The 16,789-nt window shown below is 40.6% G+C and overlaps 1 protein-coding gene across 4 annotated transcripts in view; it reads left to right on the forward strand.

Annotated features, from left to right (window-relative positions):
- Positions 1–16,789, forward strand: part of ABTB2 (ankyrin repeat and BTB domain containing 2) — a 227,861-nt gene that overhangs the window by 155,555 nt on the left and 55,517 nt on the right. For all 4 annotated transcript variants that reach the window (XM_077462772.1, XM_077462763.1, XM_077462757.1 and 1 more), the window contains 2 exons: positions 4,300–4,513; positions 16,577–16,729. In XM_077462772.1, the coding sequence (XP_077318898.1) occupies positions 4,320–4,513; positions 16,577–16,729 (347 nt within the window). In that variant the 5' untranslated portion in view covers positions 4,300–4,319. The remainder of the gene's footprint in view (positions 1–4,299; positions 4,514–16,576; positions 16,730–16,789) is intronic.

Genomic DNA, 16,789 nt, shown 5'->3' on the forward strand with positions numbered 1-16,789 from the left:
ATACAATCCGCTCGTGTGTACGCGGCATAATTCGATGACATCCTTGTAGAAGACAACCTAGATTCTGATGATAGCATCGTCACAGAAACCTACCACCCAAAGTGATTTGCCATCTTCATCTTCGAATAGACATTTTTACTATGCAGGTGTACACCAGGAAATGTCAAGACCAAGGAAGGGAAGTGAATCGGGTGGTAATGGATTTGGCTGAAGAAATATTACATTCTGGAAGACACATCACTTTTGATAACTTCTTCACGAGCCTGCAGTTAGCTAAAAAATGACTGGAGAAGAAAAATCACAGTTGTTGGAACATTTCGTAAAAACAAAAAAGATTTGCCCCAAGAATTCATGACCACAAAAAAACAAAATGTCTACTCTTCTGGTTTCCAGAAAGACGTGATGATTGCATCATACTGTCCCAGGAAAAACAAAGTTGTTACCCTCTTGAGCTCTATGCATTCCCAACCTACTGTTCAAACCCAAGAAGAGAAAAAAAAAAACGGAGATAATTCAGTCATATAATGAAACAAAAGGAGACGTTGATACGTTGGATCAGCTGTTCGTACATCCAGTACTAAACGAATGACCAGAAGATGGCCGATGGTTATATTTTATAACATGTTGGATGTTAGTGCGATCAACGGCGACATTATCTGGATGTCGTTAAAACCAGACTGGAATGCAAGTAAATCGCACAAAAGGAAGGTTTTCCTTACACATCTTGGAAAAGCACTGACTGGAGTATATGAGGGGCCTGACGTTCCTCAAACTTCTACCTCAGAAGAGCCACCAAGAAAGAAAGCACATTGCGGTATCTTCCCTAACCGCAAAGACAGAAGAACTTGAACAGTGTGTTGTGTGTGCAAAACAAAATGTATGTCAAGAATATCTGAAAGTGGTGTGTTTGAAACTTTTTCATCATATTAGCATAACTTTTCTAACCACCTATGTCCTACACCTACATATCAAAATTTCATGTGTCATGTTCTCAATTGACAATTTCTTTATAATTTTTATCGTTATCTGTGAATTTATGTGCAAAATAATATAAGACGAAATACTCTTCACAGCTCAAAATATGGAGAATACACTTTATTATCACCGAATGAATAAGCATTGCTTAGTATTTCATGGTTATATTTCTAGAGGAAATGCTGCGCTATCTGGATGTTAGCATAAGTGCCTTGATGCAAAGACACTAAATAAAAAATGTGTTGATGTGGAAAGTTTTTTTTACCATAGAGTGTGTGATCACAGCATCACAAACCTTATAATCCGCATATGTGTTGAAATGTATAAAGTGCTGGTAAAATATAAATATATTTATATATATATATATATATATATATATATATATATATATATTTATATATATATATATATATATATATATATATATATATATATATATATATATATATATATAAAAATATATTTTTATATATTTTATATATATATATATATATATATATATATATATATATATATATATATATATATATATATGTGTGTGTGTGTGTGTGTGTGTGTGTGTGTGTGTGTGTGTAATTAAATATTTTATCCCTAAACAAAACATGACTTAGTACTTGGTGGAGAAACCCTTGTTGGCAAGCACAAAGGTAAGATGTTTCTTGTAGTTGGTGACCAGGTTTGCTCACATCTCTTGGGATTTTGATCCACACAGATCTTCTCTAAATCCTTAAGGTTTTTTGGCTGTCTCTTGGCAACTCCAAAATTTCAGCTCCCTCCATAAATTTTCTGTAGGATTAACCACTTCAGCCTCGGAAGATTTGGCTGACCAGGCCATTTTTTGCAATACAGCATTGCGTCGCTTTAACTGACAATCACGCGGTCGTGGGACACTGTACCCAAACAAAATTGATGTCCTTTTTTCCCCACACATAGAACTTTCTTTTGGGGGTATTTGATCACCTCTGCGGTTTTTATTTTTTGTGCTATACACAAAAGATAAGCGACAATTTTGAAAAAAACACAATATTTTTTACTTTTTGCTATAATAAATATCCCAAATTGAAAATAAAAAGATTTTTTTTTCCTCAGTTTAGGCCAATATGTATTCTTCTATATAATTTTGGTAAAAAAAATAATCGAAATAAGCGTATATTGATTGGTTTGCGCAAAAGTTATAGCGTCTACAAAGTAGGGGATAGATTTATGGTATTTTTATTATTTTTTTTTTTTTACTACTAATGGCGGTGAACTGTGATTTTTATCGGTACATGTGATATTGCAGCGCACAAATTGGACACGTTTGACACATTTTTTTGAGACCACTGACAATTATACAGCGATCAGTGCTATAAAAATGCATTCATTACTGTATAAATGTCACTGGCAAGGAAGAGGTTAACACTAGGGGGCGATCAAGGGGTTAACTGTGTTCCCTAGGTGTGTTCTAACTGTAGGGGGGTGGGACTGACTAGGGGAGGAGAGAGAACGGTGTTCATACTTAGTATGATCACAGGATCTCTCTCCTCTCCCCCTTGACCCCTCTCCCCTCGTCTCTCCTCTCCCCCTCTCTCCCCGTCCCACGACCGCACGATTGTCAGTTAAAGCGACGCAATGCCGTATTGCAAAAAATGGCCTGGTCATTGAGCAGCCAAATCTTCCAAGGCTGAAGTAGTTAATCCTACAGAAAATTTATGGAGGGAGCTGAAACTTTGAGTTGCCAAGAGACAGCCAAGAAACCTTAAGGATTTAGAGAAGATCTGTGTGGATCAAAATCCCCCAAGAGATGTGTGCAAACCTGATCACCAACTACAAGAAATGTCTTAGGCTCAGTTCACACAGGGGCGACTTGTCCAGGCGACTTCGCCGCCTGACAAGTCGCCCCCGTTCTGTACTACGGAACCGTTCTAATAGGAGCGACTCGAGTCGCTCCGACTTAGAAAAAAGGTTTCTGTACTACTTTGGCGGCGACTTCGGGCGACTTGCATTGACTTCTATACAGAAGTCGTTTTGCAAGTCGCCGCTGAGGTCGCGGCAGGTTGCGACGCTGCAAGTCGTGCCGCGTCCTGTGTGAACCGAGCCTTACCTCTGTGCTTCCCAACAAGGGTTTCTCCACCAAGTACCAAGTCATGTTGTGCTTGGGGATCAAATACTTATTTTACTCATTGAACTGCAACTTAATTTATAGCATTGGTATCGTGTTTTTTTTCTGGATTTTTGGTTGATATTCTGTCTCTATCATTTAAAATACACCTATGATAAAAATTATAGAACCTTCATTTCTTTGTAAGTGGGCAAATTTACAAAATCTGCAGGGGATCAAATAATTATTTCCTCCACTGTATAGGCAAAACTTTTTTTGTTAGTTTGGATAAAGCAAGGTATGGTTATAACCCCTGTCAGGTTTTTTTTCTGCTATCTGTGTCTCATTGCAGGGATTTTCCATCAGTGCCCTGATTACAATATAGCGCCAACAGTGTCACCAATCAGTGCCCAGCAGTGGCAGCAATCAGTGCCCATCACTGCCCGCAAGTGCCACCAATCAGTGCCCATTAGCAGTGCTGCCCATCAATTCCCATCACTGCTGTCAATCAATGCCCATCAGTGCCACCCATCAATGCCCAACAGTACTGTTTATCCGTGCCGCCTATCAGTAGCACCTATCAGTGCCCATAAGTGCGGCATATTGGTGCCTCCTCATCAGTGCCACCTTATCAATACCCACCAGTTCAGCCTATCAGTGCCCATCAGTGTCACCTCATCAGCGCACATCAGTGAAGGAGAAAAATTACTTGGTTACTAAACTTACTAAAAAAACTTTTTTCAAAATGTTTGGTCTTTTTATTTTTTTTTATTTTTTAGTAAAAAAAAAAAAACCCAGCAGTGATTAAATACCACCAAAAGAAAGCTCTATTTGTGTGAAGAAAATTATAAAAGAATTTGGGTACAGTGTAGCATGACCGCGCAATTGTCATTCAAAGTACGACAGCTCTGAAAGCTGAAAAATGACCTGGGCAGGAAGGGGGTGTAAGTGCCCTGTAGGCAAGTGGTTAAAGGAAAAAAAAGCTTGAAAAACAAAAATGAATGCAGCTGCCACATTTCCAGGCTGGTACAATATATTACCTTTTTGTTTTTGGGTTTAGATACGCTTTCCATTGTTACACACTGCAGCTGATTGACCCCAGGTGCATACACTGAGGATACATGTAGCATGTATCTACTATATGTATATGTATATATATATATATATATATATATATATATATATATATATATAATGTATTCATCATAAAAAGGATTGCTTTATTCATGTCTTTGTACTTGTAGGTGACCTGGTATCCCGTGCCATGCACCACATGCAGTGTCTGAACACGCTGAGGCCCGGCATGAGCCCGGTACGCCAAGCCCGCCACCCCCAGCAGCACATCACCTGGTCCCCAGACTCCCTGCACACACTGTACTACTTCCTGCGCTGCTCACAGATGGAATCCATGGAGAATCCCAACCTGGACCCGCCCAGAATGGCACTTCACAACGAGCGGTAAGGATGTCTACAATATGTGACTTGGCGACTTTGCATCTGAAGTGTAACAATTCCGAATACATTTTGATGTGATGTATTACTCAAATTCATTTCAGATTTACGTAAAAGATTCAGACGAATATAGAAATAAATTAGAGGACAAAAGCAGCGAGGGTCTACATTTTGGTGTCAAATTTTTCCTGCGTGTTTTGTATGTGCCAGCGTGTAGCTAAAGCAGACTCTTTCTATCAGTGTCCCATTGTGCAGATTTTCCTGGCACCGGTCCCCGGGACAATGGACAGGGACACAGACAACAACAAAATGCTGACAAAGGCTATGATTGTTCCTCTGTCTAAAAACATGTATTTCTTTCTCATTCGTTGAGGGGCGCAGGAAGTCTTAAACCTTCAGGTTATACTGCCACCTACAGGAGGATTGTCCACAGAGATGGGCTCGGGCGTGTTTGGATTGAACCCACCAGGAAGCCGGCATTGCATGCCGCCAATCATAGGCAGCGTGTGTATGTGCAGCTGCCAGTCGGGAAATACCGCACTGCCTATGATTGGGGGTGTGCAGTAATGGCTTTGATCCGAGTCCATCACTACTGGCAAACAAAAACTGTAGGTCATCCCAGGGTATAACCCCTCCTACTACCAGCATGTTTTTTTTTGCTACTGTCCTAGTAGGATGGATGGATTTTATTCAGCTCTCTATTTTTTACTAGCTCTTTTTAATTCATTTCACTTCCCACCACTGCTAAAGGCTTCCCCTCCAATTCACAGTGGTCCATCATGGTCATCCTGGGCTTAGCTTTTTGGACCGCAGCCCATGTAGCTCCTTTGGAGTGGGCACTTTGGGGCTAGCCTTGACGTGGCTTTTAGGAACTAGGTTCTGCACGCAGAGCTTTTCTGACTCCCTTCTGGTTTAGTTAGCCGTAGGACACTTTCCTGCATGCCATTAGTCTCAATTTCCAGCCAGTGGTTGACCACTGTAGTCGGAGTGATGACATCACATGCTGGGTGGAGTCTGGATTGCAATTTGTGTTGTTTTTCCCCTCCATACAGCATTGAGGAAGCATCTCCCTGCTGCTGCTCCTGTCTGCCATGTTAAACTTCAATCTGTTCCAGATGCCCTCCTACTTTGGTCGCCTTCAGCCATCCGATCCTCTGGTCACTGGCCCTACATCTAAAGCCAGCTGACTTGTTTTTGTGGGTGTTCCAGGCTGTGCAACTTACCCCAAACCTACCCGTTGCCCAACTGCGCTGCATCCTGCGGTAGCCCCACTGTTATAGGTACCTCTGGGATAGGAAGTGTGTTATTTGCAGGATCGCAAGGTGAAAATAGCAGAAAAAAGAACCTGAGAAGTAAAGGCCAATGAAGCCACCTAATCTCGGTACTGTTAAGCTGCTTTATATTACATTTGTCTTTGGGTTTATACACTTTTAAGTACTGTGACAGTGCAAGGCCTGTAGGAGAAAATGACACAGGATTCACATTAAGCCCTTGTACACACGATCGGAGATTCCGACAACCAAATCCGTCGGATTTTGTCTGACGGATTTTGCCCGAAACTGTTGCATACACACGGTCGGACGAAGTTGTCGGAAAATCCGATCGTTCAGAACGTAATAACGTTATTTCATTACGACGGGACTATGTTCAGGCTAGTAGCCAATAGCTTTGATGTAGGAATTTGATCTGAGCATGCGTGGCACTTTGTCCAATCGGAATTCTCTACACGTGATCGGAGTATGTCCGATCTGAGCATTTTGTCGGAAAATATTTCCGGCAAGTTGGAAAATTTGGTCCGACGGATATTCCGACGGAAACAGTCCGATGCAGACCACACACAGTCGGAATATCCGACAAAACGCTCCGATCGGACACATTCCGTCGGAATCTCCGACCGTGTGTACAAGGGCTAAGGCTTACTTAGAGGTTCCTGATCAGTGTTTCTCAACTCCAGTCCTCAAGGCGCCCCAACAGGTCATGTTTTCAGGATTTCCCTCAGATGAAATGGCTGTGGTAATTACTAAGGCAGTGAAACTGATCAAATCACCTATGCAAAATAATGGAACACCTGAAAACATGACCTGTTGGGGCGCCTTGAGGACTGGAGTTCAATAACACTGTTCCAGACTATTGTTTCTGAGCTCAGCTCAGATGTGTTTTTGGCGTTCTCTGGATTCTGTAAACCTGGTTCAGGGCCTGGAGCTTGAAGGTGCGAAAGTGTCTGGTGGGACGGAACCTCCAATCATGTGTCTGGATTTTACTGATGCAGGCAGCCTGTGTGAGTACACAGGTGTGTACGGTCATTATATACCAGTGATGGTGAACCTTGGCACCCCAGATGTTTTGGAACTACATTTCACATGATGCTCAACTACACTGCAGAGTGTATGAGCATCATGGGAAATGTAGTTCCAAAACATCTGGGGTGCCAAGGTTTGCCATCACTGTTATATACTCAAGCCTGAGTATAGCTAAGGGCTCCCAGTTTGGAGACGTGAGATTTTCCCCAGGGGTCATAGAAGCCTGAGCCAGGAGGTCTCGTTCCAGGAGTGAGATGGGATCCTATTGGGGTGTCTGGAGAACCCCAATCCAGAGGCCAGGAGTGGTCTGTGCAGAAGGGTGCTGCAACTAAAGCCTAAGAAAGCCAATTGAACCAGGACAGCTGGACAACACAGTCAGAGGCACTAGTAAGAGGTGAAAGAAAAACGGCGCAGAAGCCCCAGTAAACTGTTGAATAATAAAAATAAATGAAAAAGGAAATTAACAAAAATAAATAAATAATGGGAAATAGAGAAAATTAAAAAGAAATGGAAAAAATAAATAAAAAATAAAAAAGTAACTGAATTAAAAAAAAATGTTTTAATAAAATAAAAAGATAAACAAAAAAATTTAAAATAAATACTGAATGAAATATCAATGAAATCAAACCCAATGCATTCTTTCAATATTCTATTTTAATATTTCATTCAGTATTTTTTTTTTGTTTATCTTTGTATTTTATTTAAAAAAAAATTACATTTATTTATTTATTTGTTATAAAACAGTTTAGTTTTTTTTTTTGCATTGTTTTTCTCAATTTTTTTGCTTCATTTACATGCTAGATTCCCCTGGATTTCTTACAGCTGTGTTTACTTCACATTATACATCAAATAATTATAAGCTGGGTAGTGGCACTGTTATTGTGTGTTTTTTTTCTTGTTTGTAGTAAGAGGAGCAGTGGTGCTGCTAACTAGGGAGCCAGGTAGCTCGACATTTTCAGTTGACTATTCACTTTGATGTAGAAGAACCCCCCCTGCGCGGGCAACTGATGTTTTTGTGAACTTCTTGTTTGTTCAGCCTGCCATGCCTTTGGACTCTTGCAACTCATTGGAACAAGGCACCTACCACGTGAATATAATCACCCCAAGACCACAGTGCTTACAGATATAAGATCATCCTTACTTTATCCAGCTGGTGATCTCAATTTCTTCAGCCATCCCCTGAGGGAGGATAAATTGGCCAATCTGAATTATGTTTTTTACAAGGTATGCCAGCTCCAGAAGGCTGCATTCACATCTGAACATAGCGTTTTATGCGCGATTTTGGCGTGTTTTATGCGCGACTTGCGTGTTTTGTACGGAACGTTTTTAGGCTTTGGTTTTTATTCTTAGCCAATAGAGAAAACTATTATTAGTTGCATCATTTGTTTCTAGGTATTTCAGCTTTTTTAGCTTTTCTATTAGCTTTCATTTCTTCTTTTTATTGTTATTCATTTATTATAATGTTTTTTCGTTATGGTAAGGGGGTTCGAGTTTAGGTTAGGGTTAGGACTGCATACAAAACGACTTGCGTGTTTTGTACGGAGCGTTTTTGGACTTTGGTGTTTTATTCTTAGCCAATAGAGAAAACTATTATCTGTTGCATCATTTGTTGCTAGGTATTTCAGCTTTTTTAGCTTTTCAATTAGCTTTTATTTCTTCATTTTATTATTATTATTATTATTATTATTATTATTATTCATTTATTATAATGTTTTTTCATTAGGGTAAGGGGTTTGAGTTTAGGTTAGGGTTAGGATTAAGAGTTTGTTAGGGTTATTTATTATTACTTTATTTTCTAATTATAATACATGAATAAATAAATATAAAAAACAAAAATCATAAATAAAAAAAAATTCAATAAATGAATACTAAGTAACAAAAAATAAATAATTAAGCTTTAACTTTAACTCTTACCCCTTAAAAAAATTAAATGAATAAATAACTAAACACTCTAACACAAAATAAATTATTATTATTATTATTATTAATCTATTTTTTTGTTTGAGTTTGGGTGTTTATTGTTTTTTTATTATTATTATATTATCATTATTATTATTATTATAATACATTTTTTTTAAGGTTAGAGGTTAATTATTATGTATTAATGTATTATTACATGAATTATGAATTTATTTTACTTATTTATGATGATTTTTAGTTATTTGTATATCTATTTTACATTTATTATTATTATTATTATTTTTTTAGTTTGAGCAGAAAATCACACAAAAACATGTGACAAAATGCACGAATCTGCACAAAGACGAGTGAATGGCGCATTTCCATTCATTCCTATAAGAATAAAGTTGCACCAAAAATTCTCAAATCTGCCCGATTTGAGCTACAAAAAAAGCTCCAGAACTTTTTTGAGCTTCAGGCGACATGGAGTGGAGATGTGAACCATCTCTATAGAGAATAAATGATTTTCCCCCTCGAGCGTTTTGGAGCTTCGAGCTACAAAACGCTGAGGTGTGAACGCAGCCGAGATGGATGCCCATTCTTATTCAAAACCATGTGTGCTCGGGTGATCCAAACATGGATGTTTATGGAAAGATTTTTGTAAGTCGGGTCTTTCCAACACTTGGACCAAGACTATGCTCGAGCACCTTCTGATGCCTGTGGGTGGCGTCATATTTCTTATCCTTGCTTATCATGGTTGGTCGTATTTTATGTACAAGCTGCAATGCCAGGATTTACCAGCGGGTGAAATTGAGTGATTAGGAAACTTTATCTTTGCACTCTGGCTCAACTCTGAAGGATTGCACATGGGGGGGAAGCAACCTGTGCATGATTACTCTGAGGGGTCTTTGGCAAACATGGGATTTCCAGGATTCTTAGAAATCCCCCACTAAGTCTAATAGGTTGTTTTGGATGATGGCACGTCATTAAATAAAAGCCTGTACGTGTTTCCCTTTCTCTGGATAGAATTTCTCAGTAATTCCATCTCCTGTGACACGTGCTTCGTACAGCTGCAGAAACATCTCCTCTCAAAGAGTTCAAATGGGGACATTAGCCAAGCCCACTACCTTGTTGCCACCCCATCCCAAATTACACAATGTGAAGCATTGCAGACCCCTCTACTGCTGTGTCCCCAAACTGCTTCCATGTGTTCCTGTGAAATCAATATCATCCACACCTAATAAAGAACAGCTACAAGCTCACTGACGCTGTACCTCACAGGGGGATCGTGTGCTCAGCGGACATGAGTTCATGGTGATCACACATGGCTATACCAGATTAACAGCTAATGGATGCTGAAGGCAGATAGAGATGGATGGACGCATCTACAATGCTGTTTTGGATTGATCATGGCTTGTTATCAACACAGACTGGATGCCGTTCTGGCTTCTACATCTGCTATCATTTGTACTAATGCTACTATTATTTCAAGCAGATGAAAAAAAAATCAGTTCCTGGTGTTTTCCCACTATTGCCACATTGCCTAATGTATAGGCTGCATTCTCAATATTGTCACCGCTCTCCTAGGAAAGGATAGGCTGCAATCTTGGTGATGTCACTGGTCTTCCGTGAAAGGATAGGCTTCATTCTTGGTGATGTCACTGGTCTTTCATGAAAGGATAGGCTTCATTCTTGGTGATGTCACTGGTCTTTCATGAAAGGATAGGCTTCATTCTTGGTGATGTCACTGGTCTTTCATGAAAGGATAGGTTGCATTCTTGGTGATGTCACTGGTCTTCTGCGAAAGGATAGGCTGCATTCTTGGTGATGTCACTGGTCTTCCGTGAAATGATAGGCTGCATTCTTGGTGATGTCACTGGTCTTCCGTGAAAGGATAGGCTGCATTCTTGGTGATGTCACTGTTCTTTCATGAAAGGATAGGTTGCATTATTGCTGATGTCACTGGTTTTTCGTGAAAGGATAGGCTGCATTCTTGGTGATGTCACTGGTCTTCTAGCTCTTTTTTCTTCATTTAGGACTCCACACCACTGCTGGAGGCTTCCCCTCCAATTCACAGTGGTCCATCATGGTCATCCTGGGCTTAGCTTTTTGGACCGCAGCCCATCTAGGCTCCTTTGGAGTGGGCACTTTGGGGCTAGCCTTGACGTGGCTTTTAGGAACTAGGTTCTGCATGGCAGAGCTTTTCTGACTGCATTCTGGGTTAGTTAGCTGTGGGACACTTTCCTGCATGCCATTAGTCTCCATTTCCCACCAGTGGTTGAACACTGTAGTCGGAGTGTTGAAATCACATGCTGGGTGGAGTCTGGACTGCAATTTGTTGTTTTCCCTCCGTACAGCATTGTGGAAGCATCTCCCTGCTGCTGCTCCTGTCTGTAAGAACCATATTGAACTTCAATCTTCAGTCTGTTCCTGATGCCCTCCTACTTTGGTCGCCTTCAGCTATCCGATCCTCTGGTCACTGGCCCTACATCTACAACCAGCTGACTTGTTTTCGTGGGTGCTCGAGGCTGTGCAACTTACCTCAAACCTACCCGTTGCCCAACTGTGCTGCATCCTGCGGTAGCCCCACAGTTATCGGTGCCTCTGGGACAGGAAGGGTGTTATTTGCAGGATCGCAAGGTGAAAATAGCAGAAAAAACCTGAGAAGTAAAAACCAATGCAGCCACCTAATCTCTGTACTGTTAAGCTGCTTTATATTACATTTGTCTTTGGGTTTAGATACACTTTTAGGTACTGTGACAGAGCGAGGCCTGTGGGAGAAAATGACACAGGATTTGCATTAAGGCTTACTTAGAGGTTCCAGACCAGTGTTTCTCCCGCAGTGGGGGGGATGTTCCCTGTGTTCCCTGCGTCCATCTTCCACCGAGGGGGGAGGGGGGTTGGTCCCCCCCCCAAAAAAAAGTTTATCACGCACCAGCTGCCACTGGTCACTGGCATCTTGTGAATGGATAGGCTGTATTTTCAGTGATGTCACTGTTATTTTGTGAATGGATAGGCTGCATTCTCAGGGATTCCATCAGTATTTTGTGAATGGATAGGCTGCATTCTCAAGGATGCTATTGGTATTTTGTGAATAGGTAGGCTGCTTTCCCAGTTATGTAATTTGTATCTCGTGAATGGATAGGCTGCATCCTCAGGGCTATCATTGGTTGGATAGGCTGCTTTCCCAATTATATCACTGGTATCCTGTGAATGGATAGGCTGCATTCTTGAGGTCCCTGGCCTCGGATTGGCTGGTGACCCCATTTTAGATGAGCACATAGTATAGCCTTAGCAAAAAGCACTGGTATCTCATGAATGGATAGGCTGTATTTTCAGTGATTTCACCGATATCTTGTGAATGGATAGGCTGCATTCTCAGTGATACCACTGGTATTTTGTGAATGAGTAGGCTGCTTTCCCAGTTATGTCATTTATTTCTCGTGACTGGATAGGCTATATTCTCAGTGCTATCATTGGTTGGATAGGCTGCTTTCCCAATTATATCACTGGTATCCTGTGAATGGATAGGCTGCATTCTTGAGGTCCCTGGCCTCGGATTGGCTGGTGACCCCATTTTAGATGAGCACATAGTATAGCCTTAGCAAAAAGCATATTATTACATTTTTTTTTTGTACCTTTATTATTTTACAGGCCCCCCAAAGAACCCCTGAATGTTCTGTAATTCTGCTGTTCAGTTAAACCGAATTTCTTGACATATTTTTAAGCTGTAAATATTTCTTTTGAAAAATGTCCCTGGAATTCCTATGTAGTTACCGCACAGATCGCCTTGCTTGAATTACACAACTGCAGAGCAATTAAACAAAAGCATAAAGTGTAGCACAGTGAAGACCTCTGCCAAACGGCCCAAATACCATTCCACGGGAGGTAGCTGTGCGTCTCTCCTGGAGTCTGCTAAACAAATCTAAAAAATGTGTTTTGTTATCAGACCCGGCTGACGCTGAGGGGTGCAGGCTAAGGTATATCACTGCCATAATGGGATTTTGTCAGCAAGTTTATGAGTTGGCATAAAACTTCATTGACAGCTTCTCCTAAGTGGTCTCTCAGGCTCCTGAGATTAGAGTCAGCTCCAGGATGGAGGCCGGGGGCCAGGCTAGCAGATACAAAGAGCTTCTAGATTGGAAATAATTACAGTATACAGTGTGTACATTCTGTATCATGTAACAACATATGTAATCGCATGTAAAGCTTTTTATTTTTTATTTTTTTCATGTTAAACATTTTAGTAGTGGTGAAAAACAATATTCCTGAATCAAACTATTCACTGAGTTTACTACAAAGCTGCTTGATTCTACAGTGTTTTCCTTTACATCATAGAAAGTTTACCTAAAGGAGTATGACACTCTATTTTGGCTTTATAGTATGTAGGCCTGGTTGGGCAAGCAGAACCAAAAAAAGACAAAAAACAGGAAAAAAGTGCAATAAAATAATGGGGGGCTACATGACTGAGGGAAGTCCCAAAAAAACTATGTAGGTACAAGAAGCCTTACCAGATTAGAGGTTTACGGGCAAGTGGTTGGGAACCTGGATGAGAGAATAAAGTTTCTTGTGCGTCAGTTTATAGGAAACACTTGTCATGGCAGCATAGGGGTCTGTGAGATGGTAGGATAGTTAAAAAAATAAAAATAAAATTGGGGCCCACATGGTGGTGTGGTGCTTCCCCTGTTTTGGTATCGGTTGTCTTTTCCATGGCTCAGTCCCTTGGGAAAGCAGAAAATGGTCAATTTGGAGCTGTTCTCAGGGCGGTGAGGGGCTGCTGGGGACATTATTGTATGGTAGGGTATGGTTTAATATGCTTTGGTTATTTCATAAATTGTTAATTCTTTCCGTTGTGGTTAAGTAAAGGGCTGATGTGACCATTTCAAATCGAAGGCATGCAGTCTGTGTATTTATTGGGGTTGAGTGGGGAGGGAGGTATGAAATTCATATATCCAGTAGTCATTTTTTTTTTTACATGAATTATAGATATTAGGGTGACTGGTCTGTAGTTCCCCCATATGTATCTCTGCCCTTTTTTTTTTAACATTGGTATCACATTTTCATTACACCAGCAAGCGATCCTCAAAAATTAGGAACAATGGTCTGGCTATAACATGGCTAAGTTCTTTGAGAACTCTTGGGTGCAAACCATCTGATCCTCATGATTTATTAACATTAAAGTGATACTAAAGTCTATATATTTTTTTAGTTTAAAAGTACCAAAAATGTTACTCACTGGCACTCCTGGGCCCTCCCTGCTGCCGAGTGACCCCACAGCAAGCAGCTTGCTATGGGCGCCCCCAAGCCATGCTTCTGCTCTGTGTGTCCATTCAGACATGGACCCATGGCTCAGCCCCGCCCCCTCTCTCTCCTCATTGGCTCACTAACTTTGACAGCAGCAGGAGCCAATGAGGAGAGAGAGTCCCGGACAGATGACTCTCGTGCAACATTGCTGGAACAAGATGAGGCTCAGGTTAGTATTAGGGGGGCTGCTGCACAGAAGTTTTTTTTTTATCTTAATGCATAGAATGCAAAAGTTTGTCTAGTCTATTTTGAAAACGGGTTAACCACATAAGTACATTCTTATCTTGTTTATTATAACCCTCGTTTTAATTATTTATTTATTTTCAATTTTAAATTCAGTTATTTCCTAGTGACAATGGTTCCCAAACAAATAGGGAGGTTAGAGCCAAACAACTAAGGACATAGACAGCAAGAAAAAATTAACAGAGATTCTAATCCTTATCCAAAAGTAGAAAAACAAATGGCTGGAGATGTTTTTTTTGTTTTTTTTTTTAAATCAGATTACATTTTTGCAAATAAAGTATATTAGTGTGACAATAGGTAACATACAGAGACACGCATACAAATATTAAACTGGTCATAATACAGAAATGCAGAGGAGTCACCAAAGAAAATGCAGCCAGCATTAGGATAAACAAAGTAAATGCACTAAATACACATTTGCCTTCAAACTACACACCAACCATAGAAATCACAAGAAGCATTTATGAGAAAAGGAATTCTTATGAAGATATCCAGAGGGATTATGATACGAAAAATGGAGATTAAAGTCATGATAAAGTTTTGGTATCATAGCAAACATCCCTATTCAGAGCCTACCGATAAATGTAGGATTTGGAATACATGAAGAAATACGGTTAAGAGAAATTACAGCCCCCACCCACCAACTGCTAAGTCCAACCACCGAGACCACATTAAGATAAGTTTAGTGGGAGTTTACATTTTTCATGCAATTTGTTTATAAGAGATAAATGTATTTAATTGTTATCTAATCTCCAACCGTTCTACATTTTGCAAATAGGGATCTAAAAATTACTAGAGCTTATTTTTTAGTTACTGTTACTTATCAATAGGAAACCCGAGGCTGGGACAATGACCACAACCGCTCTGCTGAAATGAACATCAAAAGCCCCCCATCAGGACAGAGTGCCCCCATCAGGACAGAGTGCCCCCATCAGGACAGAGCCCTCCCATCACATCAGAGTCTACCCATCTCATCAGAAACCTTTCTATACATCAGAGTAGAGCCGCACGATTAATCGTTAAAAAATCGCGATCTCGATTCACCCCCCTGATGAGAGTAGGCGATTCTTTCATATAAACAAGTGGAGCATCCCAGGCAATCTGCCAAGTTTAGAACTTGAAACATTGTAACTAACACTTACTTCTTAGATCAAAGGGAAAGAACTTCTTGTGTAAGCAAATAATCTGGGCAGTCTGCCAAGCTTTCAACCAAGTGTAAATGCAGGAAGTTTAACCACTTAAAGTCTAAATCTTTTTCTGACACTTCTTCCTTAAGTTAAAATCTGTATTTTTTGCTAGAAAATTACTTGGGACCCCCAAACATTATATATATATATATATATATATATATATATATATATATATATATATATATATATATATTTAGCAGAGACCCTAGGGAGTAAAATGGCAATTGCTGCAATATTTTATGCCACACTGTATTTGCCCAGCGGACTTTCAAATGCAATTTTTTGGGAAAAAATACACTTCAATAAATAATAAAAAATGAAAAAAGTTAGCACAATTTTTTTGTTTTAATGTGAAAGATGATGTTACGCCGCGAGAATCGTGAGAGAATCGTGATCTATCTTCTAAGCAAAAAAATTGTGATTCTCATTTTAGCCAGAATCGTGCAGCTCTACATAAGAGCCCCTTATCTTTGAGAGCCCCCCACATATCAGACTCCCCCCATCTTAGTGTCCTCTAACTAAATGAGAGGACCCCCCAGTCACACAGTTCCCCATCACAGAGCCCCCCAATTACACAGTCTACCATTACCGATCCCCCAAACACACAGTCTCGCCATTACAGAGCCCACCCAATCACAGTCCCTCATCACAGAGCCCCCCCCCAATCACACAGTCCCCTATCACAGAGCCCCTCCAATCACGCAGTGCCCCCCAATCACCCAGTCCCCCATCACAGAGCCCCACAATTTCACAGTCTCCCCTTTATATTAGAGCCCTACCCTTTGGCTGCAGCAGCGCGTGGCTAATGTGTGTGTATTAGGTTGGCATGCCTTTACCCTGGTATTCTTATATGAACTAAACTCCAGACTTTTGGATGGCATTAAGAAGGTTAGAACCTCTGTGAAGTACTAATGCTGTTTTTGTCCCCGTTGAAACACTTTGCTGCACCTCCTGTCCTTGTAGGGGTAAGGATTTTGCTGCATTTATAGATATCTAACAGAGGTTCTAATCCTTCTCCATCCTATCCATCACTAAAAGAAAGGTTTTGGTGGGAGTGACATGACAGCTCAGTAGTAGTGATCTTCTATAACAGTTTAACATGTTGTATAAAGAGCTTGCATTTACTCCCCCAGGCCATTTATTCTGCTGCCGCCACTTATGGAATGGATGCGTGTAGCGATCACATATGCTGAACACCGCCGCAGCCTGACCGTAGACGCTGATGACATCAGACAGACCACCAGACTGCTCCTCCCTGGCCTGGACTGTGAACCGCGACAGCTCAAGTAAGTGACAGCCCAGCTGGGCTTTATACTGCTGAATGGAGGCATCTCTAAAGATACTCG

The sequence above is a fragment of the Lithobates pipiens genome, unplaced genomic scaffold (genome assembly GCF_037356315.1).
Source record: "Lithobates pipiens isolate NorthernLeopardFrog02 unplaced genomic scaffold, aLitPip1_a1.2 Scaffold_10, whole genome shotgun sequence".
NCBI classification, from domain to species: Eukaryota; Metazoa; Chordata; class Amphibia; order Anura; family Ranidae; genus Lithobates; species Lithobates pipiens.